This window comes from Podarcis melisellensis (assembly GCF_964234715.1).
Source record: "Podarcis melisellensis genome assembly, chromosome: 2".
Lineage (NCBI taxonomy): Eukaryota > Metazoa > Chordata > Lepidosauria > Squamata > Lacertidae > Podarcis > Podarcis melisellensis.
The window spans coordinates 124,436,652-124,463,881 of NC_138529.1; the positions used below are offsets into that span (position 1 = coordinate 124,436,652).

Consider the following 27,230-nt stretch of genomic DNA (forward strand, 5'->3'; position numbering starts at 1 on the left):
AACACTTTTGATACGAGGGTCATGTCGCCTTTCAGGGAGGTGCTGAAAAGGCGGATGAAGCAGCAGACCATGGACAGGTTCTTCAGCAAGAAGCAAAGAGTGGAAGAGGAACCTTCTTCGAGTGGTCCCCCAGAGTCTTAGAAAATGTACTGTACACTTGGTTGATTTTTAAATATTTTTCTGTCATGTTTAGAAACTTAATTTATTTTTCCTTCAATTTTTGAACTGATTTTTACAGTATGTGTGACTTTAAAGAGCAGTTAATAAACTCTTGTTGTACCAAATTTGGCTTTGTTTGGACTTTTTTTGACCATAGGAGCATTAATTGATTTTCAATGCATTCCTATGGGATTTCGTGCTTCGCAAGATGAAAAATTCGCTAGACGAAAAAACTCGCGGAATGAATTAATTTCGTCTTGCGAGGCACCACTGTATGTGAAAACTATTTTTTTAAAAAAAGAATCGTGGGTTCTAGTGCTGCGCGACGGATCAGTGTTGGACATTGGTAAGGCATTCAAATCACAGAACTGATTTGAGCTGCCAATTCATCGCTTTGGTCGGGGAGCTGTGTCAAAGGAGCAGGCAGGCAGGCAGGCAGGCAGGTGGGGGAGCCCGAAAAGGTGCTCCCCTTCTCCATCTCCATGCGCCTGCCTGCCTCCCCCCACCCCTAGCTGAGGAAGCCCCAGTACCTCTTTGGCTCCATCCCTCCAGGTCCCCATCTCCCCTCCCCTGGGACTCACCAGATCTCTCGGAGGTCCCTGGGAGGGAGCGCTCAGAGGTTGTGGGGAGGGATGCGGGAGACAGCCTGACCAGGTCATGCGTCCATCTTCCCTCTTCCATCTCCTCTAGCTTGACAGGATCCGTCTCACTCATCCTTCCTGAAGAGTCAAGGAGCCAAAAGAAGCTGCAGGGTCCTGGGAGAGAGGAAGAAGCAAAGGGAGCCTCAGAGGCCCTGCAGGGATTCTCCTGCCCTAGATATTCTCCTGCCCCTGGAGAAGCACAAATGGGGCAGCCCCTTCCCAACAGAAGCCCCATTTCTAAATATCTTCAGTGCTTGCAGTTTCCCCTGTTTGCTCCTCACCCCACTTTGTAAGGCTGACATTGAATTCAATGGTGCTTATGGACAGAACCTGGTGCCAAAGCCAGTCACCATCCTGTCCCCAAGCCTTGGCCGATCATCAAAACTAAACTCCATTTCCTTCCATAGCAATACAGTGAAAGTTTGAGGCTTTAATCCATTTCAATTTTATCACATAGTTTGCTTTTCTGTTGCAATCCATAAATATAATCCCATTCTCTTTTATCTCCTCTTGCTTTTTATCAGTTTGTTAGCTTTCGGGGTTTGTGTGCTGCCGAATCATTTATGTTACAAACATGATATATATATATATAAAGAAAGAGTAAAGGCTCCCCCTCCCCAACAACACACATTTTCCTTTCCAGTTCAAATTGTGTCAGCTTTGTATCTGTCTAAATTTAGCGGTTTATTATCTTGTTCCATCTGTTCCAGCACGCAGCTTTAATTGAGGACAATTACCCTCCAATCATCTGTTTATTCTTTGCTAACGATCTCTGGTATCGTGGGAGCGGCATCCATTAAGGCAGACCGGAACCAGAAGCCTCAAAAGCCCCATTTCTAAGCAATTCCAGTGATTCCAATTTCAGCTCTTTGCTCCTCACCCCACTTTGTAAGGCTGGCATGGTCTGTCCAGTAGTGACCTGAGAGTAGATCCCATTGAACTCATTGGGGCTTATGGACAGAACTTGGTGCCAAAACGAGTTACCATCCTGTCCCTAAGCCTGAAAACTGCAAGCCCAGAGCATGGGCAGAAAACAGACGAGTAGCTAATACATGTAAGTGGCCCCATGCTTGGTGCTTTCGATGGAGAGTCCTGTTGACGCTCTTTGAGCTCTCTCATTGCAAGCCAAGCAGATGTTTTGGCCATATTTGCCTCTTGCATGGGGACCAAATCTTCGGGGAAAGAGGGTTCGTTCCGGTGGGCTGGATCTGGAGCACAAAGGGTCAAGTTCTGCTTGCATCAGCCCTTGTGTTCCTTCTTCAAACTTATTAGGCAGGAACGTCAGAGGTCCAATCTGAGAGTATTTCATTCTGGGCTTCTTATGGCAGAGCACAGAAGGCATGTAGTCAATTCTTTTCAGTTCTGTCAAGTAGGTCCTTCCCTAGATTTCTCAAGTGCAAGGACCCAGGGCTGTCTGAGTTAGGGGGTTCCTTGGGGTCCAGGTCAGCTGACTAGTCAGGATTGTCACCTGCAGAGTATATGCCAACTAAAGGACAATAGTCTGCCTTGGATTGAGGACTTTTTGGGGTGTTGCTGGATGTGGAAGCAGAGGAGCTGGTGATGCCACATTTCGGAATAATCTTGAGACTAATACACCACTCCTCCTTAGATATTCTCTGCGCTTATACACTATATTCACAAACTTTACGCTCCTTTTGTGAGAAGATCCCTAAAGGCTTAGGGTAGCTTGAGAGAAGTAGCTTATTTTGAGACAGAACCCATTTCCAATTCTTGCTTATCAAAACCCTCTCCCTAGTTGGTTTGGTTTTGGCTTCTGACAGGAGAGCAGAGCATTTGATAACCTTGCATATCGTTTCATATTGATATAAGGATCTGGTGTGCAAATTTCAGTACTGTGGTACCTCGGGTTACATACGCTTCAGGTTATATACGTTTCAGTTTACAGACTCCGCTAACCTAGAAATAGTACCTTGGGTTAAGAACTTTGCTTCAGGATGAGAACAGAAATCATGCTCCGGCGTCGCGGCAGCAGCAGGAGGCCCCATTAGCTAAAGTGGTGCTTCAGGTTAAGAACAGTGTCAGGTTAAGAGCGGACATCTGGAACGAATTAAGTACTTAACCCAAGGTACCACTGTACAGTACAAGCTTCTTAAGTGTTCTGTCTGGACCCAGAGCATGAGCTACTCTTAAGTAAGTTAAAAGGTATTTTTAAGTCAACTTTTTAATATGGCACTATTTTATTTTTTTTAAACATTTTTGCTCTTCTTTGTACTTATAGACCTCATTTTGCCATGTGGACGAATTAAACCTCCCTTATTCATCTATTTTTAATGGTAGGGAAAGAGATATTGTTGTATTATCCGGTTCCACACTCTCTGCCAGACTTTATTCCAGAAGGTTTTACAAGTACCTATCAGGATGGTAAGAATTTTATTAGTGTCAGCCAAAAAGGATTTTATGCATTCTATGTCCCTCGTTAGTAGTCCCTCGTCACCCAATGACGGATAATTTCTCATTTGCACCAGAGGCTTGGGAGAAGGAGTCTTTTATCCTTGTATTAGCATTTCCTGAGGATAGTTCTGAATTTTTCTTTCAGATTAGTTCTTCTACTTGTTTAGCCTGAATTTGGCCGAGTCGTTTGAGCTCCTGGTCTCAGTGCCAGAGATGACTTAGCAGTTGAGCTGCCTGGGCCCAAAACCTCTTTCTGCTCATCCTTGGAGCTGCTGAGAGATCCTATAAGGTCAGTAATAGGATCTGGCTCCTGCTGTTTCTTAGCCACCTCCTCATTTTCCTTCTTCACGTAAAATGGAGTAATTTTTGCTTGGGCTTTCTTAGAGAAGCTCTCTTTGGAGGAGGGTCTGTGGCACTTGGGGAGAGAACATGCATTTTGTAACTACTCCGGGTCAACAATGTCTTTCCCCTTAATTCCTCATCAAGTTTCCTTATACCAGAAATACCATATGCCTTATACCATTTTCTAAAATTCTGTGATTATCCTTGCTGTGATTTATTTAATGGAAACTGATTTTTTTCCAAACACTCCCCTGTATGAAGTATCTCATGGGAACTGTGGGTGGAGCTGCGAAGGAAGCTTTTCCCACATTTCAAGCACTAATTTCTTAGTTCTTTCATGTGAAGTGAGGCTCTCCTTGTGAACAAAAGCTTTCCTTGATGGGAAGTGGACTGGGAGCTCCGACTAAAGTTCTCTCCACACTCTGAATATTTATATGGTTTCTCCATTGTGTGGATTTTTCTTGTTCTCTCCCTTCTTCTTCCTCTCCAATTCACCACCTACAATCTGCTGTTATATGGCAGTATTATTATTATTATTATTATTATTATTATTATTATTATTATTATTATGTTTAGGCTGAGGAAGAAATTGAGCCTGAAATGATTGAACAATGCAAATGACTGCTTGTGAAAGAGGAAGAAGGGAAATGAATTACTGCCTTTTTTGAGGAAAAAAATTGAGAAAATTTGACAGGATGTACCTCCACGCCCCTAAGATCTCTGAAGCCTACATGGAAGAAGGCCTGGGCAGCTGAGACCAGCCTCATCCTGGTTTGAAAAGGCAGGACTGGTGGAAGAATATTCCCAGACAGAACAGGAGATGCATCTCCTATGGAGAGTTGTGGATGTGTTAACATTTCAGATGCTGCAGGTGGCGCTATTGGGCTCCCTCAAAATAGAGGAGGTTTGTCCTTCAGAGATCTGTATGGAATTTCAAAACTGATCTCATGATCCAGCAGGGAGCCTTACCAGAGAGGCCAGGATCCCAGGATTCTCCTCCTTGACTTCCTTCTGTAGAGCTCTCTGGTCAGGATCCAGCAAAGCCCAGTCCTCCTCTGTGAAAGGAACAGCTACGTCTTCAAAGCACACGACCCTAAGAGAAAAAGGGAGAAGAAAGATGATCTTCTAAACATTGCTCTGTTCTTTTCTGAAACAATTTTGTTGTGTATTTAAATGATGGGTATTAATCTTTGTGTAAGTGGGGGATTCACATAATAATAGTTTTATTATCTATACGGTACTCATCTTCAGGTAAATCTTTGCAAGCATTCCCATTTTCCAGATGGAAGGACCTCCTCTCCCTTCATCTGGTGGGGTGGCCCCTCCCCCTGCCCTCAAGCCAACTTCAAGGGGCACCAGGAGGGGGAGGGGAGGGAATGTTGGTTGGTTGGTTGGTTGGTTGGTTGGTTGGTTGGTTGGTATCCATCTGTCTTAGGAGACCACGGAAGAGTGTGTCTTTGGGAGTGAGATCCACTTGTTGGAGGGTAACAGCGCCAGCCGTGGGTGTGGAGACCGACAGAGGAGAGACATGTGTTGTTGCTTCTGGGACAGAGGAAGTGGTCCAGTTGTGCTGCTGCAGATGCAAACGGGCTTTTCTTCTCCCTGTGCTCCCCCCACGTGGAATGTTCCCGTCTGGCTGCAGCCTCTGTTCACAAATGTGATTTATCTCCAAACCTGAAGGGGGTTTATTTCCTTGATCCAAAGCCCCCTCCCCAAAAATGAAGGCAGCATCTGGATCCCGAGGAAGAGCAGAGCTGCATATTTCCTGCAAACTCACCCCCTCCCTGGCTTGGCAGAGAGGACAAAGGAGGACCCTCTGCTCCCTGACTTGGGGGTCTCCCTTCCCAGGCATGATCTGAGCAGGGACCCCCATGCCCCCTCCCTGCCCCCCTGGGACCCCCCTCTCCCCATTGCACCCTCAGGAGGAAGAGAGAGGAGACTCACCGGAGTCCAGGAGGGGCTTTTGCAAAGGAGAGAGAAGAAAGCAGCCTCCTCTCTGCTTGCATGAAGGGATGTAGGAGGGGGGAATTTAGCCATGGAGGACCTTGCCCCCTCCCCCCTCCCCTTCCTGTCCTCTCTAGGAATGCAGCTCTGCTCCTTTGTTGTTTTTTTAAATATATTTATTAAGATTTTATATAATAAGACAAACATACAACAAAGGGAAAAATACATCAAATAGAAAAAATACATCACAAAAAAACAGAAAAACATATAAAAGAAAAAATCCAATTTTTAACTTAATATCTATATAACCCTCTTTCTTGACTTCCTCACATCTCCCTTTTTTGTGTTCCCCTTTACAGAATCAAATTCAGCAAATTCTAACCCTCTTTCAGACCTCATTTATGATTATGTATTTCAACCTATTATGTCTCCAATTTTTCTTCTCTTTTCAAAATCAATTTTTACCTATTCTTTATAGCTTGATCCAGACTAACCGCAAGGGAGATGGGGGTTCCCCATTACTATTCTGCCACATACCCTTGGATCCACACTTTGAAGCAGCTACATATTGTTAAACTTTAGAAATTCATAAGAAGTCACATCGTTGTTTCAATCTTCTCGTTTCGAATGGCATTTCGGACCCAGGGAAGTGAGGCATAAGGGGAGGGGTGAGTGAGCCCACCGTAATCCTCGAGGTGTACAGGGCCTTCCCAAGGAGTCATGACCGGTGAGATCCTGCCCCAAGAGTGGCAAAAAGATAACCGTCTCGATCATAATGCCCACCAACCCCATAGTGGGATGAAGCCCAGACAAGACCAAGGGGTGTATTTGAACTGTCCATGCTTTCCTTTGCAGTGTGATGGAAGACTATATTTGATGGACGGGGCCCAGCCTGGAGCTCAGGGTCTACCTGAGACCACACCTTTTCTGTGACAGATCTATGCTGCTTCTGGAAATGTCTTGTGGGAAAGCCTAATCCCCTAATCCCAGAGGGGACCAGCAGGGAGGTCTTGGAGTCAGGGAGGGGGTGAAGGGGAGAGGCTCCATGGGGGCCCAGACTCTGGGAGGGGAGTGTCAGAAGAAGGGTCATCTAGTCCCACCCCCTGCAAGGCAGGAAGGCTTGATGGAGCGGGGTCTGGTCTGCTCTCCAGAGGGGTCTTTCCTTGACGCCCTCAGGGAGGGGGTCCAGTCTTTGTCCAGCAAGGGGGGTGAGCAGCCCCCAAACTAGGAAGCACCCCATGGCTCTGCCTGCCTGCTCCTTGGTCCCCGGAGACAGGGCACCCCTCCAGGGGTCCGAGAGAGGAAGCTTTGCCGACCTGCCCCCCCCAGCCCCCTCCTCCCTGCACTGCCTCATGGAGGGCAGCCAGCTCAGCCTCTCTCTCCCCTGCAGCCCCCCAGAGAGGCTTCCCGTGGGGCTCTGGCAGGGGCTCCCCCATTTCCCCCAGGGGGCAGCAGACCCTCTGCTCCCAGACTTGGGGGTCTCCCCTGCAGCCCTGGGACCCCCTTCTCCCCCAGGCACCCCAAGGGGAGAGAGAGAGAGAGAGAGAGGAGACTCACCGGACTCTTCCCAGGAGGGAAACCGAGGCAGCCCGGGGAGGAGACAGACAAGAGAGGCCAGAAGGGGCGCGGAGGGAGGGGACTCTGCTCGGGAGGACCCGCCCGCTGCTGTCTCTACTTCCTGTCCTCTCTAGGACTCCAGTTCTGCTCGATTTAACCCTTCACAAGCTGAGCCCAGAGAGCTGGCCACTCCCCCCCTCTCAGTCCGCCCCCCACACCCAGGGGGTCCCCTCAGCCCTCCTTCTTGGGGGTCTCCCTTCCCTCCCCCCAGCTTCTCCCCTTGAACTCCCGCCTGACTCCTCTTCCTCTCCTCCCCACCTTCCCCTCCAAGCTCCCCCCTCAGACCATCCCTCAGAAAAGGCGCCTTGCCTTTCCCGCCAAAAGGGCTGGCTCCACCCCCCGCTGCCTTGGCGGCCAATCAGAGCGAGGCTCCAGCCCCCCCAGGGGGGGATTTCTGAAGGACGAAATCCGCTGACTGGCCTGGCTCTGCTGTCCATCACAGGCCCAAACATGGTTTGCCTTGGGCAGCTTCCTTATTTCTATATCTATTTTAAACTCTTAGGGCTTAAAATCATTTGAAATAACTGTGCTGGGTGCCAGAGCCCCAGAGAACAAATAAAAAAGGGGGAAGGTATATTACAATATGTCACTATATATGCAGACAACTACAGTTCCATACATGCTTCTCTGGTATATAGGTACAGTGCTTTTTTTCTAAAAATGGTTCAGGGTTCCTCTCATTTTGACTCAAGAAAATCACCATTTTATAGTTCCAATTGGGAAAAATAAATACAGTAAATGGACAAAAGAAATCATCTCAAGAACTCAGGAGTCCTATTGTTGTGGATTAATTAAATCTACTTATGCTAATTATGGATATATTGTTTTCCAACCTCAACATTTCCACTTTTCAGGGGTACAAAACTGCTTGATTCTTTTAGTTTATTAACTGGCATTTAAATCCCATTAAATAGACAAAACAAATCCTCCTTAGAGGGCATCTTCTTCTCGCTGAGATTCCTGCATCGCAGGGGGTTGGACTAGATGACCCTCGGGGGTCCCTTCCAATTCTGTGATTCTGCGAGTTGAACTGAACTGGCTGACGCAGAACGGTGGAGTTGGGAACCCCAAAGGTCATCCACTCCAACCCCCTGCAATGTAGGTTGGGGGGTCCAGCAATGGAGAGAAAAGGCTTGTCACTCCCCCCCCCGACACTGGTTCACCTCCCCCCACTTCGTTCCCCTGGCAGACCCCTCTGGGGCCCTGTGGGGCGGTCAGGCCTCGGCTACCCCCCCGCCCTGGCTGAGTCCGGATGCCAGCGAGGCTGAATCCTCCTGCGAGATCAACGCTTACGCACCGCAAGAGTCCCACTTTGTCCCCTGGGCGGAGGGGCTGGCGGGCGGAGGGGGCTGCCCCCGCGCCCTGGAGAGGGGCAAGTGGCTCATACGCCAGCATCCAGGCCCCCGACGCCGAGTTCAGGGTCAGCAGCGTCCTGCACACCGAGGAGGCCCCGCCTTGGAAGCAGCAGGATGGCGTCAGCAGCGTCACCACCACCGCAGGTACCACCTGGCGAGCGGAAGGGGAGCAGCGCAGCCTAGCGGTTAGAGCCCTGCGCCAGCAGCCTGGGAGAGAGGGACCGAGGGCCAGTCGGTGCTCCTCAGGCAGGCCTACCTGGCAGGGTCAGCGCGGGGGAATGGCAGGGGAAGGGGAGGGAAGCCGCCTTGAGCCCCTGGGAGAAGGCGGGGCAGAAAGGCCATGATTTAAATGAGGAATGTCCAATGTCATCGGTTCCACCCTCCTGGGGGGCGGGAGATAGGGGGCACCGTGGGGCAAGCGGAAAGCAGAAATCTCTGGATCAAATGCATCTACTGGGTTGACTACTTGAGGTCAACCGAGCGCAGCGTTTGATTGGCAGAGGCGCCGTCGCTTGAACTCTTCCTCCCGTTGCCGGGAGTCTCAGTTTTGTGGGGGGTTCCAGCTTTGCGGCAGGTTCTTAAATGGCTGGGCCTCATCCTGCCCAGGGCCCATAGTTTGCCGACCCCTGATTCAGAATCTATTAAGACCATGGCAATATTGACAGTAAAAGCAATTGAGAAACCTCCCCACTACTACCTGACGCCTTTGATTGGCAGAACTGGCACTGGCCAATTGACTCCCCTTTCCCACATTTGCCAGTACAAGAAGCTCAGCTGGGAGAGCCTGAGACTCTTGATTTCAGGGTTCTGGGTTCAAGATTCCTGCCTTGCAGGGGGTTGGACTAGATGACCCTCGGTGTCCCTCCCGGCTCCAAGGCTCTTTGGAACTCCCTGCCTCTTGATACCAACCAGGCGCCTTGGCCAGACTCTCTTTGGTCGCCTGCTAAAAACATCCCTGCCCAGCGGCTCAGAAATGTTGATCTTTAGCTTTCTGCATGCTTTCAAGTATTCCTGTCCATTTCGTTGGGTTTTCTGGTCATTAACCTTTCCCTGCTTCATTTTCCTCCTCGTCGAGTTCTCTCGATTCCTCATTTTTCTATTCTTTTAAAAACATATCTCTGTGCCACTCACTGAGAGGCAGTGCGGTGCAGTGGTGAGAGGGCCAGACTAGGCCCTGGCAGAGATGTGGGTTCAAATCCCCAGTCCCTGGCCATGGTGAAGCTCGCAGGGGGGGGCGGGGGGTAAGGATCCAGTCTGCCTGCTTCACAGGGTTGTTGTGGAGCAATTCCTGCAATTGCAACCCCCAGCCAGCTAACGTTTTCTCTCCGAATCGGGTCAGAATCTCATGGATTTCTCTTCTTTCTGCAGTAACGGACTTTGGGCAACCCAGGTCCTGGCTTGGTTTGTTGCCTGTCTCCAGATCCCATTGAAAGGGCAAAGTGGATCGTAGGCCCCCGGACTCCTAGGTCCCTCCTCTTTCGCTGCCCAGTCTTGCCCCACCGGTCCCTTGTTGGAAGCCCCCTTCCCCTTCCTTTTTGGGGTCAGGGGTCTGCTTGGCTTCGCATCCTGCAGATTCACAGCTGTGATTTTAAGGAGGGGGCCAGATCTGTGCATAGCAAAAGCCCCCCTTTCTGGCAGTCCCTGCCCCTCCTCACTTCCGTGCTGTGAAATTATTTAAGTGTAGAATTGGGAGGGGGCCCTGAGGGTCATCTAGTCCAACCCCCCGCAGGACAGGAATTGCAACAAAAGCATCTCTGAAATCTGACTGCACATGCTCTGGGAGACTCTTGACGGGGGCCTGTGTTCTCTTTGGGATTGTGGGAGAGAACCTTTTTGGAGTAGGGGACACTGACTTGAGCAAGATTGGCATATCCCAATCTGAGCAGGTGGCAGGATCCGCAGGCCACATTTACAAGCCTGGTGGGCCAGATCCAGCCCGTGGACCGTAGTTGGAAGATGCCTGGTATCCTCCATTTTTGGAGGGCCAGGAAGTGAGTGGTCCCTGCAGCTTCGCCTGCTGGAAAGGGGGCGACATGCAAGAGGCCAGCCTGGCAGGGTTGTTGTGGAAGGAGGAGCTCCTGGGAGGAAATGAGGTGCCAGGGAAATGCCATTCTGTCAGTAAAGTGCCTCCGTCTCTCATTCCAGGTGTGTGTGGGAGGGCACACAACCGTATTTTTCTGTGTATAAGATGAGCTTTTTTGACCCCAAAATGAGGTTCAAAATTTACACAGGTAGTAATGGGGCGGGGAGGGGAATGCCAAAAATTGCTCGCCCACCAGCAAGCAGGATCGGGATTGGCAGATATATGTAAATATACAGCCAGCAAAAGGGGATTCAGGGCAACAACGGAAACTATTAACCATGCAACCTACGATCTCGTAAGAGGGAGACTCTGAGGAAAGGGGATTAAGATGCCTTCTTCCCCATCCCCAGTGGATTAAAATGTCCAAAGATTAGGAAAAGAAGAGGAGGAAGCAGGATTGGATGAACATTCAAAGAGACCGTAATTTGGGATTGTGACTCGGCTGAGATTTGTTGGAACAGTTTTAATAAGGCTTTACTGAAACTGGAGAAATACCAATTTGGATTATTAGACAATCATTATAAGAGTCATATTGAACTGTCTGAGTGCATAAGATGTGAAGGCTGGGCTAGGGAGGGAGATGTAGGATGTAGGAAAAGTCATCTTGCTGAAGGGTAGGAAAAAGGCTGGATACTAAATGCAGCTGGGATTATTCTGGAGAGCATATTCTGAATAATTGCTGCTACAGATGATTTTCAGACGGCTATGGGAGTTTCCTTTTCATCTCTTTTTGTATTTTTTATATTAAGATGCCTTTATTTTGAATTTAGGAGGACACACACAGGAACAGGAGAGTTGGAGGTGCGAGGGACCTGCAAGGAACGCAGGGAAGGAAGGATCTCTCAGGGTGGGAGATGGGGAGAAGAGGGGGTCACACAGGGGAGAGGTGGGAGTGGCCTGTCTATGGGTTGATGAATGATATGATATATATATGATGATCTTGTCCTCTGTCGTCCCCTTCTCCTTGTGCCCTCCATCTTTCCCAACATCAGGGTCTTTTCCAGGGAGTCTTCTCTTCTCATGAGGTGGCCAAAGTCTTGGAACCTCAGCTTCAGGACCTGTCCTTCCAGTGAGCCCTCAGGGCTGATTTCCTTCAGAATGGATCAGTTTGATCTTCTTGCAGTCCATGGGACTCTCAAGAGTCTCCTCCAGCACCAGAATTCAAAAGCATCAATTCTTCGGCAATCAGCCTTCTTGATGGTCACACTCTCACTTCCATACATCACTACTGGGAAAACCACAGCTTTAAGTATACCGACCTTTGTTGGCAAGGTGATATGATACAAATGTGATAAAGGGTATTTTTAGTTATCCCCCCCCTTTCTCTTTTCTATATAATTGTGTTTTGTAAGCGTTGTTTAATAATTTTAGCTTTAGTATTTTTCTTTTTTGGTTTTCTCTCTGTATGAATTTTTTGATGGGAAGTGAGGCAACCATTCCGAGTGAAGCTCTTCCCACATTCCAAGCACTGATAGGGTTTCTCCCCTGTGTGAATTCTGTGATGGGAAGTGAGCTCAGGCCCCTGGCTGAAACTCTTCCCACATTCGAAGCAATGATAGGGTTTCTCTCCTGTATGAGTTCTTTGATGGGTTTTGAGATTCGAGCTTTTACTGAAGCTGTTCCCACATTCCAAGCACTGATAGGGTTTCTTCCCGGTATGAATTCTTTGATGAAAAGTGAGACTGTTTCTGACACTAAAGCTCTTCCCACATTCCAAGCACTGATAGGGTTTCTCCCTGGTATGGACTCTTCTATGCAAAGCAAGATCACCTTTCTGACGAAAGCTCTTTCCACATTCCAAGCATTGATGGGGTTTCCCCCCTGTATGAATTCTTTGATGAGAAGAGAGTGTGGCGCTGTGCCTGAAGGTCTTCCCACATTCCAAGCACTGAAACGGTTTCTCGCCTGTATGAATTCTTTGATGAGAAGTGAGTGTCTTACTGTGACTGAAGCTCTTTCCACACTCATGGCATTGAAAAAGTTTCTCCCCTGTATGAATTCTGTGATGGGAGGTGAGATGGGTTACCTGACTGAAGCACTTTCCACATTCCAAGCACTGATAGGGTTTCTCCCCTGTATGAATTCTTTGATGAGAAGAGAATGTGGCACTGTGACTGAAGCTCTTTCCACATTCCAAGCACTGATAGGGTTTCTCCCCTGTATGAATTCTTTGATGGGAAGTGAGATCGTGCCTGAGACTGAAGCTCTTTCCACATTCCAAGCACTGATACGGTTTCTCCCCTGTATGAATTCTTTGATGAGAAGTGAGAGTCTTACTGTGACTGAAGCTCTTTCCACATTCATGGCATTGAAAAGGTTTCTCCGCTGTATGAATTCTTTGATGAGAAGTGAGATGGGTTCCCTGACTGAAGCTCTTTCCACATTCATGGCATTGAAAAGGTTTCTCCCCAGTATGAATTCTTTGATGAGAAGTGAGATGGGTTCCCTGACTGAAGCTCTTTCCACATTCATGGCATTGAAAAGGTTTCTCCCCAGTATGAATTCTGTGATGGGAAGTGAGGTGATCTTTCCGATTGAAGCTCTTTCCACATTCTCTGCACTGATACAATTTCTCCCTACTCTGTGGTCTTTTGTGTGAAGTGAGGCTATCCCTCTGAACGAAGCGCTTTCTTTGATGGGAGGTGGACTGGGAGCTCTGACGGATCTTCTCTCCACACTCTGAATATTTATATGACTTCTCCGCTATGTGGATTCTGTTGTGGTCTCCCTTGTTCTTCCCTTCTAATTCATCACTATCTGCAATGAAGAGAGAAGCGAATTAGAGCCTCAGGAAGAAATGGAGCTAAAGTTTATTCAACAACGTTAATGAATGCTTGTGATAGAGGAAGAACTGAAGAGAATTAGATGTGCCGTGTCCTATTGTTTTCACTGTTTTTGTTTGCTGGTATTAACTGAAATATTGCTTGGCTTTTATCTGGGATGGATATTTTTCCGGCTGAGTTCTGGAATCCACTCCATCTCCAATTAAAACTGATATTATGATCCAACAGGGAGCCTTACCGAGTGAGTCCACGATCCCACCATTCTCCTCCTTGACTTCTTTATGCTGAGCTGTCTGGTCAGGATCCAGCAACATCCATGCCTTGTCTGTGAAACAAGCAGCAACATCGTCAGCTGAACACTCCCCAATCAGAAGTTATCTCAATCTGGTTGGTCTAAATTCAAATTTATACATAAATCTCTTTCTTCATGTTGAACCGCTCTCCCATGTTTATGACGAGACCAACTCTGTCTTGTTTCCTTGGTAACAGAAGAGGAAAAATGACTATTACTCACACTTAATCTGAGCACTTAAATGGCCGCAAGAGCTCCTATTATAGATATTCCAGCAAATTTATTCTGTTATTTTTGAGATATACAAATGTCATGAAAACACTCAGCCTACATATTTGTATCATTTATTATTCCTATGTTCCTCATTTTTAAAAGCAAATAAAAGTTATACAAAAAGAAAAAGGCAGCACACGGAGGCCCACATGCATACAGTCTGCAAAGCAGGATCAGGTTCCTTTAAAGAGTCGTGGCTTCTAGTGCTGCGTGACGGATCAGTGAGTTGTCTGGCACTGGTAAGGCATCCAGATCACAGAACTGGTTTTAGACATTTTGATCTGCCATAACATCGCTTTGGGTGGGGAGCTGTGATGTATTCCTAGCTCAAATTGCCTGCAGATGACAAAGGTGCAGTAAGACAGGTGCTCCCTTTCTCCATCTCAATCCGCCTGCCTGCCTGCCTCCCCCCACCCCCTAGCTGAGGAATCCCCAATACCTCTCTGGCTGAATCCATCCTTGTCCCCATCTCCACTCCCCTGGAACTCACCAGATCTCTCAGAGGTCCCTGGGAGGGAACGCTCAGAGGCTGTGGGGAGGGATGCAGGAGACAGCCGGACCAGGTCAACCGTCCATCTTCCCTCTTCCATCTCCTCTAGCTTGACAGGAGCTGTCTCACTCATCCTTTCTGAAGAGTTAAGGAGCCAAAAGAAGCTGCAGGGACCTGGGAGAGAGGAAGAAACAAAGGGAGCCTCAGAGAAACTCTTGCCCTAGATATTCTCCTGCCCCTGGAGAAGCACAAATGGGGCAGCCCCTTCCCAACAGAAGCCTCATTTTTTCTTTCGTGTATTCAATAATTTTTATGCCTTTTCAATTACTAAAATCCAATATAAACCACATTTTATCAACCTCAAATTACAATTACAATTCAAATAAATTATGAAGTCCATTGTATATTTTGTGTGGCCTCCCGTGTGCTAGACTTCAAGGTGAGATAATTTTGTTACATCCTGCTTGCGAAGTCTGTCTCAAACCAATTCCATTCTGTCTTTATCTTAATCCCTTATCAGCAACTACAGAGTTTTTGACTTCCTTTTGTAGATAGACATTTAATAAATTTTATTTTTGCAAGAGCACTTCTGTACCCCATATATTTGTTACAATAATGAAGCAATGCAGCTGCAAAGTCCTAGCTTGAAGTGTAAACATGATGGGAATGTTGGGACTGCTGTGGGAACAGAGGGGCAGTCATTTCTCAGTGCGCAGCACCGGAATTACCTCACAGTGTAATATGAGCTGTACAGGATGTACAGGGTGTGTTTGTCACAACACTGCTGGAGTATGGAGAGAGCAGTCACGTTTTCTTTAACGCTGCAAAGACAGAAATAAAAGCATGTAAATGTGTTTCTGTCTATCTCTTTCCCCTGCCTGGGGGAGGCAGGAAAGAGGGGTGTGTTCTCCTCACGTTTGAGAAGAATCGCCGATCGAGACCTTGCCTGCGTCTGCTGGGGAATGCAGCCAGGGAGGTCATCAGGGAATCAAGCCGGGGTGCCTGGACTGCTGCCAGCTTCTTATGAGAAGGGCTTGAATCCCAACATATGGTAGCAGAGGATGGTTTCGATCCATGAAAGCAGCTAAAGAGGTTGATGGATCGTACTTCATCCTCTGCAAGGAGATAAAGGAGTTTGTGGTAGCGTGCGGATGGAGCTGCTACATCAAACGGCTGAACATCGGAGCAGACGTTTTTGCTGATAATAATAATAATAATAATTTATTATTTATACCCCGCCCATCTGGCTGAGTTTCCCCAGCCACTCTGGGCGGCTTCCAATCAGTATTAAAAACAATACAGCATTACATGTTAAAAACTTCCCTGAACAGGGCTGCCTTAAGATGTCTTCTGAACATCAGGTAATTCTTTATCTCTTTGACATCTGATGGGAGGGCGTTCCACAGGGCGGGCGCCACTACCGAGAAGGCCCTCTGTCTGGTTCCCTGTAGCCTCACTTCTCGCAATGAGGGAACTGCCAGAAGGCCCTCGGCGCTGGATCTCAGTGTCCGGGCTGAACGATGGGGGTGGAGACGCTCCTTCAGGTATACAGGACCGAGGCCATTTAGGGCTTTAAAGGTCAGCACCAACACTTTGAATCGTGCTCGGAAACGTACTGGGAGCCAATGCAGATCTCTCAGAACCGGTGTTATGTGGTCCCGGCGGCCACTCCCAGTCACCAGTCTAGCTGCCGCATTCTGGATTAATTGCAGTTTCCGGGTCACCTTCAAAGGTAGCCCCACGTAGAGCGCGTTGCAGTAGTCCAAGCGTGAGATAACTAGAGCATGCACCACTCTGGCGAGACAGTTCGCGGGGAGGTAGGGTCTTAGCCTGCGTACCAGGTGGAGCTGGTAGACAGCTGCCCTGGACACAGAGTTAATCTGCGCCTCCATGGACAGCTCTGAGTCCAAAATGACTCCCAGGCTGCGCACCTGGTCCTTCAGGGGCACAGTTACCCCATTCAGGACCAGGGAATCCTCCACACCTGCCCGCCTCCTGTCCCCCAAAAACAGTACTTCTGTCTTGTCAGGATTCAACCTCAATCTGTTAGCCGCCATCCAACCATAAGCAAGGAGCAACGGAACCCCCAAGGTATGCTGATTTTGGGCTAAAAAGAGTGAACGCAGATTGATACTTCTCTGGTTCACGAACGCTGTTTTACTGGATAAAGAGAAACAGCACAGGGAGAGTGCCAAATTCCTCGCATTCTTGGGGTGATAACAGTTTGCTGCCCAAAGCCTGGAATGTCCAGTTGCTAAGCAACGACACGAGTATGCTTTCCAGCTACCTCTGAGCCAGTTAGCTTAAAAAGTGGAAAATTACCAGCCAACACGGAAGTGAGGCTGGAACTGTGAGAGGCAAGAAAACATTGTTTGTTTTGTCTGCTATTTCACTTGCTCTTGGAGGGACTTTCCAGAGCAGCCTGCGTTTAGCTGCCAGGTGCAAGGCAGTAAACAACCAAATAGACTCTTGGATTTTAGAGGCTTGAGGGTGAGAGCTCAGACTTGGATTGAAAATGGATACCAAGAAGGGGGGAGGCTTACCTTACCCACCTCCACAGACTAATGACAATTATGCCTCATGGTCTGTAAAGATGAAAGCCCTGCTTCAGAATCAAAGGCTTTTTGGGGTGATTGATAACCCCATCCCTCCTGCACCAACGCCAGGTTGGAATTCACAGAATGTGAGAGCCAGGACGGCCATAATTCTGTGTGTCTCAGATGATCAACTTCTGCATATTCAGGATTTGCAATATGCACGTGAAGTTTGGCAAATGCTGCGTAGAATACACCAAAGAGATGCTGGTTCTTCAGCGTTGCTGCATTTTGAAAAGCTGACCAATCTGAGGCTAGCGCCTGATGGAGATGTACAAGCGCATCTGATAGAGATGAGATTCTTACGCCAGCAGATGGCGCAACGCAATTTTCCTCTACAGGAAGAGATATTTTGCTTCATGATTATTAACAGCCTTAATCGGACTTATAAAACGGTTGCAAGTCAGCTGGGTTCTCTACCTGCCAGAGATCTTACGGCAGAGAGAATTTGTGCCGTGATTCTCAATGAGAGAGACCGCCTTGCTGCAATAGATGGCAAAGACGGGGAGAGAGGCTCGGAGTTCTGTCACCCCCACTGCTAGTGCAAGTGAAGAACAGGCTGTTGCTTTGAACGTTGTCCGTTGTTTCAATTGTGGACAGACTGGGCATCTTCAGCGGAACTGTAAGAGGCCACGTCAACAGAAAGGAGCTAAGGGGAGCTCTGCAAAGCCTGAGGCGTCAGGCAAAAGTCGTACCAAGTCCCAAATGAAACCTGCAAAGGCATTGCTGTCAACAAAAGCCGTATTTTCAACGGAGAACACTTTTGTTTTAGACACTGGAGCCACCCAACACATGACGTCGTGCCAAGGACTGTTTTCAACATTTAAGAAGCAAAGCTTCGCTGTGAAACAGGCCAATGGCCAGGAGCTGGAAGCGACCGGAGTTGGAACTGTGTATCTTGAGAGTCTGAACTTGACTATTAACAATGTGTATTTGGTTCCTGATTTAAAGTTCAATCCGCTGAGTGTTTCGCAGATCACAAAGAAAGGACTGACTTTGTCCTATGATATAGAAAGCTGCAAAATCTACAAAGATGGAGAGCTGTATCTTTCTGCCAAAGAGAAAGATGGACTGTATTTGTTGACTTTTGATCAAAGTGATTGCATAAAGTGTAATGCATCTGAGTCTAACATGATTTCTCTTGCAGGTATGGCGAACGACGTCCGGAAGACGACGAAAGTTACCAATGCATTTCAGCGAGTGTATGCTGATGTGATTGGTCCTCTAGCCCCATCTAGAGGCAATGCAATATTTTATCTTGTGTGTGTGGATTATTTCACTCATTATGTGTGGATATACACATTGCAGAAACCACAAGAAGCCTTAGAAAGGTTTAAAGAGTTGTGTGACAAGGTTAAAAATGTTCATGATGCTAACATTGATTGTCTTTTCACAGATGAAAAGCCAGTTTTTCTTTTACAGGATTTTCAGGATTTCCTGGATAAGAAAGGGATAAGGCACAAGACTGCTGTTTCTGTAGGAGCATGGAACAAAAGTGACTGTGTGCAAGTGAACAAAGAATTGCAAAATGGGATGAAGGCGCAATTGCCGAGTTCACATTTGCCACATGAGTTTTGGGCGGAATCGCTATTGTGTTTTTGTTACTCGTGGTTGAGAAAGGTTTCAAAAGGTTTAGGATGTTCTCCTTTTGAAAAGCTATTTCACAGAAAACCTTCTGTGGCCCATTTTAAGGTTTTTGGGTCCCAAGTCAGGACCGAAGCTCCAGGTGGAGTAAAGAATGCCAGAGGCATTTTTGTGGGTTATGAAAAGGGTCTCTACAGAGTAATTTTGTCTGAATCTGGTCAGGTGATTCTCACAAAATTTCTAGAGAGTGCTCCTGAACTGGAGAGAGTAATTGTTCACACATTTCCCACTGAGGACAATTCAGATGATGATGATGATGATTTTACTGATTACAGTGGTACTGAGAGTGACAGTGACAGCTCAAAGAGCTCAGTTGACACAGTCATTGAGAGGAAATCTCACACAATGGCTAGACCTTCACAGGTGGAGGATGAACCACTGTTTACTATTGGAACTGGTTCTCCAAAAAGTCCTGAGACTGAACCAGTGAGCAGAGAGGATCAGCACCTCATACGCAGGTCTGAGTTACAAAGGGTGTACCACCCAAGAGGTATTCAAAAGAGTTTGCTAACTCAGCTGTTGCATGTGTTACTATTGTTGACAAGACAGGTTGAAGCTGTGTCTAAGTCAGAGACAAAGACACAACAGGGAGTTGCTAAGCGTAACACTACATTTCCTAGCCAAGGTAATGCAGATGCACTCATTCCTTGGAAGTCAAACAACCAGAGAGGTACACTGGGGAAACCAGTGGCGGGTAGTTCCAAGGGTGGAACTGAAACAACAGGGGAGTGTTATATGTATAACAACTGTTTGTTTTCTTCTCTGGATCAAGCTATGTTCACAGCGCACATTGATTCTTATGGGGGAGGATTTTATGATAATGAAGCAATGCAGCTGCAAAGTCCTAGCTTGAAGTGTAAACATGATGGGAATGTTGGGACTGCTGTTGGAACAGAGGGGCAGTCATTTCTCAGTGCGCAGCACCAGAATCACCTCACAGTGTAATATGAGCTGTACAGGATGTACAGGGAGTGTTTGTTACAACACTGCTGAAATTTGGAGAGAGCAGTCACGTTTTCTGTAACGCTGCAAAGACAGAAATAAAAGCATGTAAATACGTTTCTGTCTATCTCTTTCCCCTGCCTGGGGGAGGCAGGAAAGAGGGGTGTGTTCTTCTCACGTTTGAGAAGAATCGCCGATCGAGACCTTGCCTGCGTCTGCTGGGGAATTCAGCCAGGGAGGTCATCAGGGAATCAAGCCGGGGTGCCTGGACTGCTGCCAGCTTCTTATGAGAAGGGCTTGAATCCCAACAATATTTCCTGTATGTCAGGGGCGGCCAACTTCCAGGAGACTGCGATCTACTCACAGAATTAAAAACTGGGAGTGATCTAGCCCCGTTTTATTGGGGTTCAGGTCAAAGTTGTTCAGCTTTTTTTAGAGAGGGGAAATGCTCCATTTTAGTGGGGTTCCTTTGGGGGAGGGGGATTAGCCGCTGACCAAAACACTGCTGTAGAAGCAGCTAAAACTACGTCTTCCATTCAAGAGCAAAGGACAAAACGCAGAGAGGGAGAGGAGGTGCTCTTAGGCAAAAGCAAAGGAAAAGGAGCCTGTGATCGACCTGTGGGACATCCCTGCTGTATGTGATCTTCATTTTTTCCATGTTGATTCCTCATTCCTCCTGTTCTCCATCATGTCCTGCACAGCATTGCAGCTTCTGCTCTTTTGCTCTTTCTTTCCTTTGTTACCAGAGAATGAGGCTGTAATTTCAACTGCGTCACACGCCATCTTCTCTCCCTTTTTTGTTATTGTTTGAGTCTAGATAGAGAGTAATCTGGCGTCCCGCCAAAGCTCTGGCAAGCTTCTCCTTCTGTCCAACTCTCTCAATAACGATCTGGCATCCTGCCAAAGCCTTAGCCGATCATCAAAGCTCAAACTCCATTTCCTTCCATAGCAATACAGTGAAAGCTCAAGACTTTAAATCCATTTCAATTTTGTCACATAGTTCTCTTTTTCGTTGTAATCCATAAATATAATCCCATTCTCTTTTTTCTCCTCTTGCTTTTTATCAGTTTGTTTGCATTCAGGGTGTGTGTGTTTGTGTGTGTGTGTGTGTTGCCGAATCATTTACAGTGGTGCCCCGCAAGACGAATGCCTCGCAAGACGAAAAACCTGCTAGACGAAAGGGTTTTCCGTTTTGGAGGCGCTTCGCTAAATGAATTTCTCTATGGGGTTGCTTCGCAAGACAAAAAATCTTGCGAGTTCCCGCGGTTTTTTTTCACTCCCCCCCCTTTTCCTAAGTTGCTAAGCCGCTTAACAGCTGATCCGCTGATAAGCCGCTTAACAGCTGATTGCTAAAAGCCGCTAGACCGCTAATAGCGCTAATCCGCTAAGCTGTCAATGGGCTTGCTTCGCAAGACAAAAAAACCGCTAGACGAAGAGAATCGCGGAACGGATTCTTTTCGTCTTGCGAGGCACCACTGTATGTTGCAAACATGATATATATAAAGAAAAGGTAAAGGCTCCCCCCTCCCCAACAACATACATTTTTCATTGAAGGAAGTCTTCTTCCCAGTTCAAATTGTTTCGGCTTTGTATCTGTTTCAATTTAGCAGTTTATGATCTTGTTCCTTCGGTTCCAGCACACGTCTGTATATTAGTCCTAATTTCATTCTAATCAACGGAATTACCTCTGCTTCTCAATGGCTGCATAGGAAGATTACCGATAGGCAAAGTGCTTTTGCACTCAGCGCCTCCCTGCGTCTCGGATTCCATGCTGGAGCGAGAGCCAGGTATCGAGACAATCTGCAAGTGAAGCTCACTCGGCCCGGGCTCTGGGGGGAGCTTGCAAGGACAATTATGCTCAAATCATCCTTGTTTATTCTTTGCTAACAATCTCTGCTATTGTGGGAGCAGGATCCATTAAGGCAGGCAGGAACCAGAAGCCCCATTTCTAAACAATTCCAGTGATTCCAATTTCAGCTCTTTGCTCCTCACCCCACTTCGTAAGACTGCCATGGTCTGCACAGTAGTGACCAGAGAGTAGATACCATTGGACTCAGTGGGGCTTACTAATGAGTAAATCTGCAGAGGGATGCTCTGCATATTCCCCCTTCTCTTATATCCAGACAAACACTGATTCATGTGCCTGGTGAGTCTTTAGAGCAGACTCATTCCCTCCCTTTCCCCTCTGTCTTTTCTGCTTACCTGGAGGGGGGCGGTTTCCCCCTCTAGCCCCCATGCATCCATTTCCCCTTCTTCACCCCCTGCCACCTAGCAGACCTCTCCCTGCCTCAGACGGTGATGCTGGAGGTGGGGAGAGGAAGAAGCAAAGGGAGTCTCAGAGGCCCTGCAGGGATTTTCCTGCCCTGGATATTCTACAAATGGGGCACCCCTTCCTAACAGTAGCCCCATTTCTAAACATCTCCAGTGGTTCCAGTTTCACCTAGACTTATGGGTTCATGGGGCTCACAGACAGGTCTTGGTGTCCAAACCAGACACCATCCTGTCCCCAAGCCTGAAAACTGCAACCCCAGAGCACCTGCAGAAAATAGACGAGTAGCTATTACCTGTAGGATCCCCCATGCTAGGTGCTTTGTATGGAGAGCCCTGTTGACGCTCTTTGAGCTCTCAATAAGGTCATTCCCCTGATTTCTCAAGTGCAAGGACCCAGGGCTGTCTGAGTTAGGGGGTTCCTTGGGGTCCAGGTCAGCTGGCTAGTCAGGATTGTCACCTGCAGAGTATATGTCAACTAAAGGATAATAGTCTGCCTTGGATCGAGGACTTTTTGGAGCTGTTGCTGAATGTGGAAGCAGAGGAGCTGGTGATGCCACATTTTGGACTAATCTTGAGACTAATACACCACTCCTCCATAGATATTCTCTGCGTTTATACACTATATTCACAAAGTTTACACTCCTCTTGTGAGAAGATACCTAAAGGCTTAGGGTAGCTTGACAGAAGTAGCTTATTTTGAGACAGCACCCATTTCCAATTTCTTTTTATGAAAACCCTCTCCCTAGTTGGTTTGGTTTTGGCTTCTGACAGGACAGCAGAGCATTTGATAACCTTGCATATAGTTTCATATTGATATAGGGATCTGGTGTGCAGATTCCAGTAGAGTACAAACTTCTAAAGTGTTCTGTCTGGACCCAGAGCATGAGCTACTCTCAAGCAGGTTAAAAAGCTTTTTAAAGTCAACTTTTTAATATTGCACTATTTTTTAAATTTTTAACATTTTTGCTCTTCTTTGTACTTGTAGACCTCCTTTTGCCATGTGGACGAATCAAACCTCCCTTATTGATCTATTTTTAATGGTAGGGAAAGAGATATTGTTGTATTATCTGGTGCCACAGACTCTGCTAGATTTTATTCAGAAGGTTTTACAAGTACCTATCAGGATGGTAAGAATTTTATTACAGTCAGCCAAAAAGGATTTTAGGCGTTCCATGTCCTCTCTTAGTACTACAAGCCACCAAAGACTGATAATCCCTCTTTGGTCCCAGAAGTTTGGGAGTAGCAGTCTTTTACACTTGCTTTAATTTTGAATTTTTCTTTCAGATTAGTTCCTCTACTTGTTTAGCCTGAATTTGGCCTTGAGTCACTTGAGCTCCTGGTCTCAGTGCCAGAGATGACTTAGCAGTTGAGCTGGCTGGGCCCAAAACCTCTTTCTGCTCATCCTCAGAGCTGCTGAGAGATCCTATAAGGTCAGTAATAGGATCTGGCTCCTGCTGTTTCTTAGCCACCTCCTCATTTTCCTTATTCACATAAAATTGAGTAATTTTTGCTTGTGCTTTCTTCAGAGAAGCTCTCTTTGGAGGAGGGTCTGTGGCACTTGGGGAGAGAACATGCATTTTGTAACTACTCTGGGTCAACACTGTCTTTCCCCTTAATTCCTCATCAAGTTTCCTGATATCATTAATAATAATAATAATAATAATAATAATAATAATAATAATAATAGCCTGAGGAAGAAATTGAGGCTGAAATGAATGAACAATGCAAATGACTGCTTGTGAAAGAGGAAGAAGGGAAGTGAGTTACTGCCTTTTTTGGCTGATATTATCTAACTTATTTATGGGAACCAGAGATTCAAAAAGCCTGGCTCGTTCTAGGGATGGATTTAATTTGGCTCAATCATGGAATCTGCTCCATCTCCAAGCTCAGTCATTTCTTTGCTCAACCAAAAACAGACAGATGGAGAAAGGGAAAAAGAGAATTAGACAGGATGTACCTCCACGCCCCTAAGATCTCTGAAGCCTACATGGAAGAAGGCCTGGGCAGCTCAGAGCAGCCTCATCCTGGTTTGAAAAGGCAGGACTGGTGGAAGAATATTCCCAGACAGAACAGGAAATACATCTCCTATGGAGAGTTGTGGGTGTGTTAACATTTCAGATGCTGCAGGTGGTGCTATGGGGCTCCCTCAAAATAGAGGAGGTTTGTCCTCCAGAGATCTGTATGGAATTTCAAAACTGATCTTATGATCCAGCAGGGAGCCTTACCAGAGAGGCCACGATCCCAGGATTCTCCTCCTCGACTTCCTTCTGCAGAGCTCTCTGGTCAGGATCCAGCAAAGCCCAGTCCTCCTCTGTGAAAGGAACAGCTACGTCTCAAAGCACACTGGACCCTAAGAGAAAAAGGGAGAAGAAAGATGATCTTCTACACATTGCTCTGTTCTTTTCTGTAACAATTTTGTTGTGTATTTAAATGATGGGTATTAATCTTTGTGTAAGTGGGGGATTCACAGAATAGTAATTTTATTATCTACGCAGCACTCATCTTCAAGTAAATCTTTGCAAGCATTCCCATTTTGCAGATGGAAGGACCTCCTCTCCCTTCATCTGGTGGGGTGGACCCTCCCCCTGCCCTCAAGCCAACTTCAAGGGGCACCAGGAGGGGGAGGGGAGGGAATGTTGGTTGGCATCCATCTGTCTTAGGAGACCATGGAAGAGTGTGTCTTTGGGAGTGAGATCCAGTTGTTGGAGGGTAACAGCGCCAGCCGTGGGTGTGGAGACCGACAGGGGAGAGACATAAACAACTACCTGACATTCAGAAGACATCTTAAGGTAGTCCTGTTCAGGGAAATTTTTAATGTATGACATCATAGTGTATTTTTCGTTTTTGTGGAAGCCGCCCAGAGTGGCTGGGGAAACTCGGCCAGATGGGCGGGGTACAAATAATCTATTATTATTATTATTATTATTATTATTATTATTATTATTATTATTATTATTACTATTATTATTATTATTTTGTATAATATAATATTGTTGCACCTGGGACACAGGAAGTGGTGCAGTTGTGCTGCTGCAGATGCAGACGGGCTTTTCTTCTCCCTGTGCTCCCCCCACGTGGGAATGTTCCCCTCTGGCTGCAGCCTCTGTTCTTAAATGTGACTTTCCCCTTCCTCTGAAGGGGGTTTATTTTCTTGACCCCAACCCCCCCCCAAAAGAAGGCAGCACCTGGATCCCGAGGAAGAGCAGAGCTGCATATTTCTTGCAAACTCGCCCCCTCCCTGGCTTGGCAGAGAGGACAAAGGAGGACCCTCTGCTCCCTGACTTGGGGGTCTCCCCCCCAGGCATGACCTGAGCAGGGACCCCCATGCCCCCTCTCTGCACCCCTGGGACCCCCTTCTCCCCATTGCACCCTCAGGGGGAGGAGAGAGGAGACTCACCCGAGTCCAGGAGGGTCTTTTGCAAAGGAGAGAGAAGAAAGCGCCCCCCTCTCTTCAGGCAGGAAGGCGTGAGGGAGGGAGGGGCTTCTGCTCTGGAACACCTTGCCCCTCACCCTTCACTTCCTGCCCTCTCTAGGAATCCCGCTCTGCTCCTTTTAACCCTTGCCAAGCCGAGTCCTCCCCTCCCTCCAGTTTTCCTGCTTCTGCGCCTGCGCCCTAGGGGCTGCCCCCTTCCCTCCCTCATCCCACCGGACGAACTGCAAGGGAGACGGGAAGGGGGGTCCATGGGGGGGTTACCTCGGCTCTCCCCTCCCCCAACATGGAGGCTCCTGGATCCCGAGGAAAGGCTGGGAGGGAGAAGAGGCGAAGGGCTGCCCAGTGGCGGGAGGTGCCGTGGGCTCAGCCATGGCTCCCTCCACACACCCCCCCCCAGGAACACCCTCCAGCCCACCGAGGGGGGAGGAGGGAGGGGGGCTTCCCTCCCGAGAATAATCCCCCCCCCGTCAAGCGTGTTTTTCTGCTTCTGCAGCCGCTTCTCACCCCAGGAAAAGAGACGGAGGAGGAAGAGTCTCAGCCGAGGAAGGAAAGGCAGACGCGACCCGGGGGGGGGCAGGAGGGGGCGCATGAAAAAGAGAGGGGAAGACCAGGCTGGTGGAGAGAGGGGACCAGACTCCAGTTCAGAGCCAGAGGGAGCCCGGCCCTCCTTTCCCCGAGTTTCCTGCCAGAAAACCAGTTTTTCCTGGGCTCCCAGAACCACAGGGAGGCAGGAGACCCATTTCCCACCCCAGAGCAGGGCTGGGCCAATCAGAGGCCTCTCCATTGGGCAGCTGGCCAATCCCCTTTCAGATTCCCCGGGGCCTCCTCCTCTCCTTCGCCGGGTTTCCTGAGGGAGTTTTCCCCCTGAGTTTCCCTCATGGCTGCTCCCCTCCCAGGTCCTCCTTCATTTCTCCTTCCTTCTCTTCCTGTTTCTCTTCTCCCTCATTATTTGGGGGCAGCTGGATTCCCCCAATGGCCAGGCAGGCCCAGGAGGAGCGCATGGAGGCAGCAGGGCCAGGAGAAGGCGTTTCCCGCCCTTTTCCGAAATAGGAGGGGACGCCATTTTGTTTTTCCCTGAGACGCCATGGCTCCCCTGTGGGCCTCGGGGGTCCCAGGCTCTCGGGGTCTCTCCTCCCGGATGAAGGAGGGCGGCACCTTTGGTCCTCAGCCGCCTCCCTGCCATGATGGCTTGGCCTCCGCAGGGCAGCCTCTCTCCTCGCCATGTTGGCCCCACGGAGGAGGCCTCTCCCTTGGGAGACGCCAGGCAAGCGGCCTTGGGGGATCTGCCAAGGGGCCAGGAGGGAAAGGCCCTCTCTGTCTCAGAGGCCCAAGGAGGAGAAGAATAACAGTAGTAGTAGTAGTAGTAGTAATAGTAATAAGAAGGGCTTTATCCCCTGAAAGGTGGAGGGTTCCCTCAGGGGAGTTTGACCCCAGAGCAGCATCCTTGGTCACCCCAAGAGTCAGCGCAAGCAGAAGGGCACCACCTGCAGGCCTAGGGGAAAAGGGGGACTCTTCCCCAGACAAGACTGGAGACTCCCCTGCTGGCCCCAGGAGCCCTTTCTGAATGGCCCTCGCTTGCCCCCCCAAATGGGCCAAGACCTCTGTTCCTCCCCCTCAGGCAGTAGTTGAACAGGAGAAGTCGCTCCCACTCCTGATCCCTGCGGGTCTCAGGAGGCAGTGGGGGGACTCTAGGGAACTGGCTGAACTGGGGTCCTCCCAGTCCAGCCCAGACAAGAAAGAGAGGGAGCTCAGAAGAGGAAGCCATTGCGGAGAAGAACTGGACTTGGTTGTTCTCTGCTGAGGGTCTCCTGCCTTTCTTCCAAGGCTTCCCAGGGGCTGCCATGGCCAGAGGAGAGAGGCCCCCCACCCTGAATCCCCTGCAGGGCCCTGGGGGGAAGGCAGATCTCTTCCTCTTGCCATGGAAAAGCATGTCTCAGTTTCCTTCCCCAAGGCTT

General features: G+C 48.2%; 1 protein-coding gene across 6 annotated transcripts in view; it reads right to left on the bottom strand.

The window, feature by feature from the left end:
• LOC309364378 (uncharacterized protein) overlaps positions 1-27,230 on the bottom strand; it is a 214,577-nt gene that overhangs the window by 172,870 nt on the left and 14,477 nt on the right. Inside the window, exons 1-4 of one of the 6 annotated variants that reach the window (XM_081901517.1) lie at positions 25,240-25,358; positions 24,068-24,192; positions 14,392-14,565; positions 741-914 (exon numbers count right to left, since the gene is read on the bottom strand). In XM_081901517.1, the coding sequence (XP_081757643.1) occupies positions 741-914; positions 14,392-14,524 (307 nt within the window). In that variant the 5' untranslated portion in view covers positions 14,525-14,565; positions 24,068-24,192; positions 25,240-25,358. Of the gene's footprint in view, positions 1-740; positions 915-4,523; positions 4,932-5,498; positions 5,652-7,055; positions 7,226-14,391; positions 14,566-24,067; positions 24,193-25,239; positions 25,359-27,230 lie in introns of those variants that run through there. The other 5 variants (XM_081901525.1, XM_081901516.1, XM_081901523.1 and 2 more) reach the window with 5 other exon arrangements.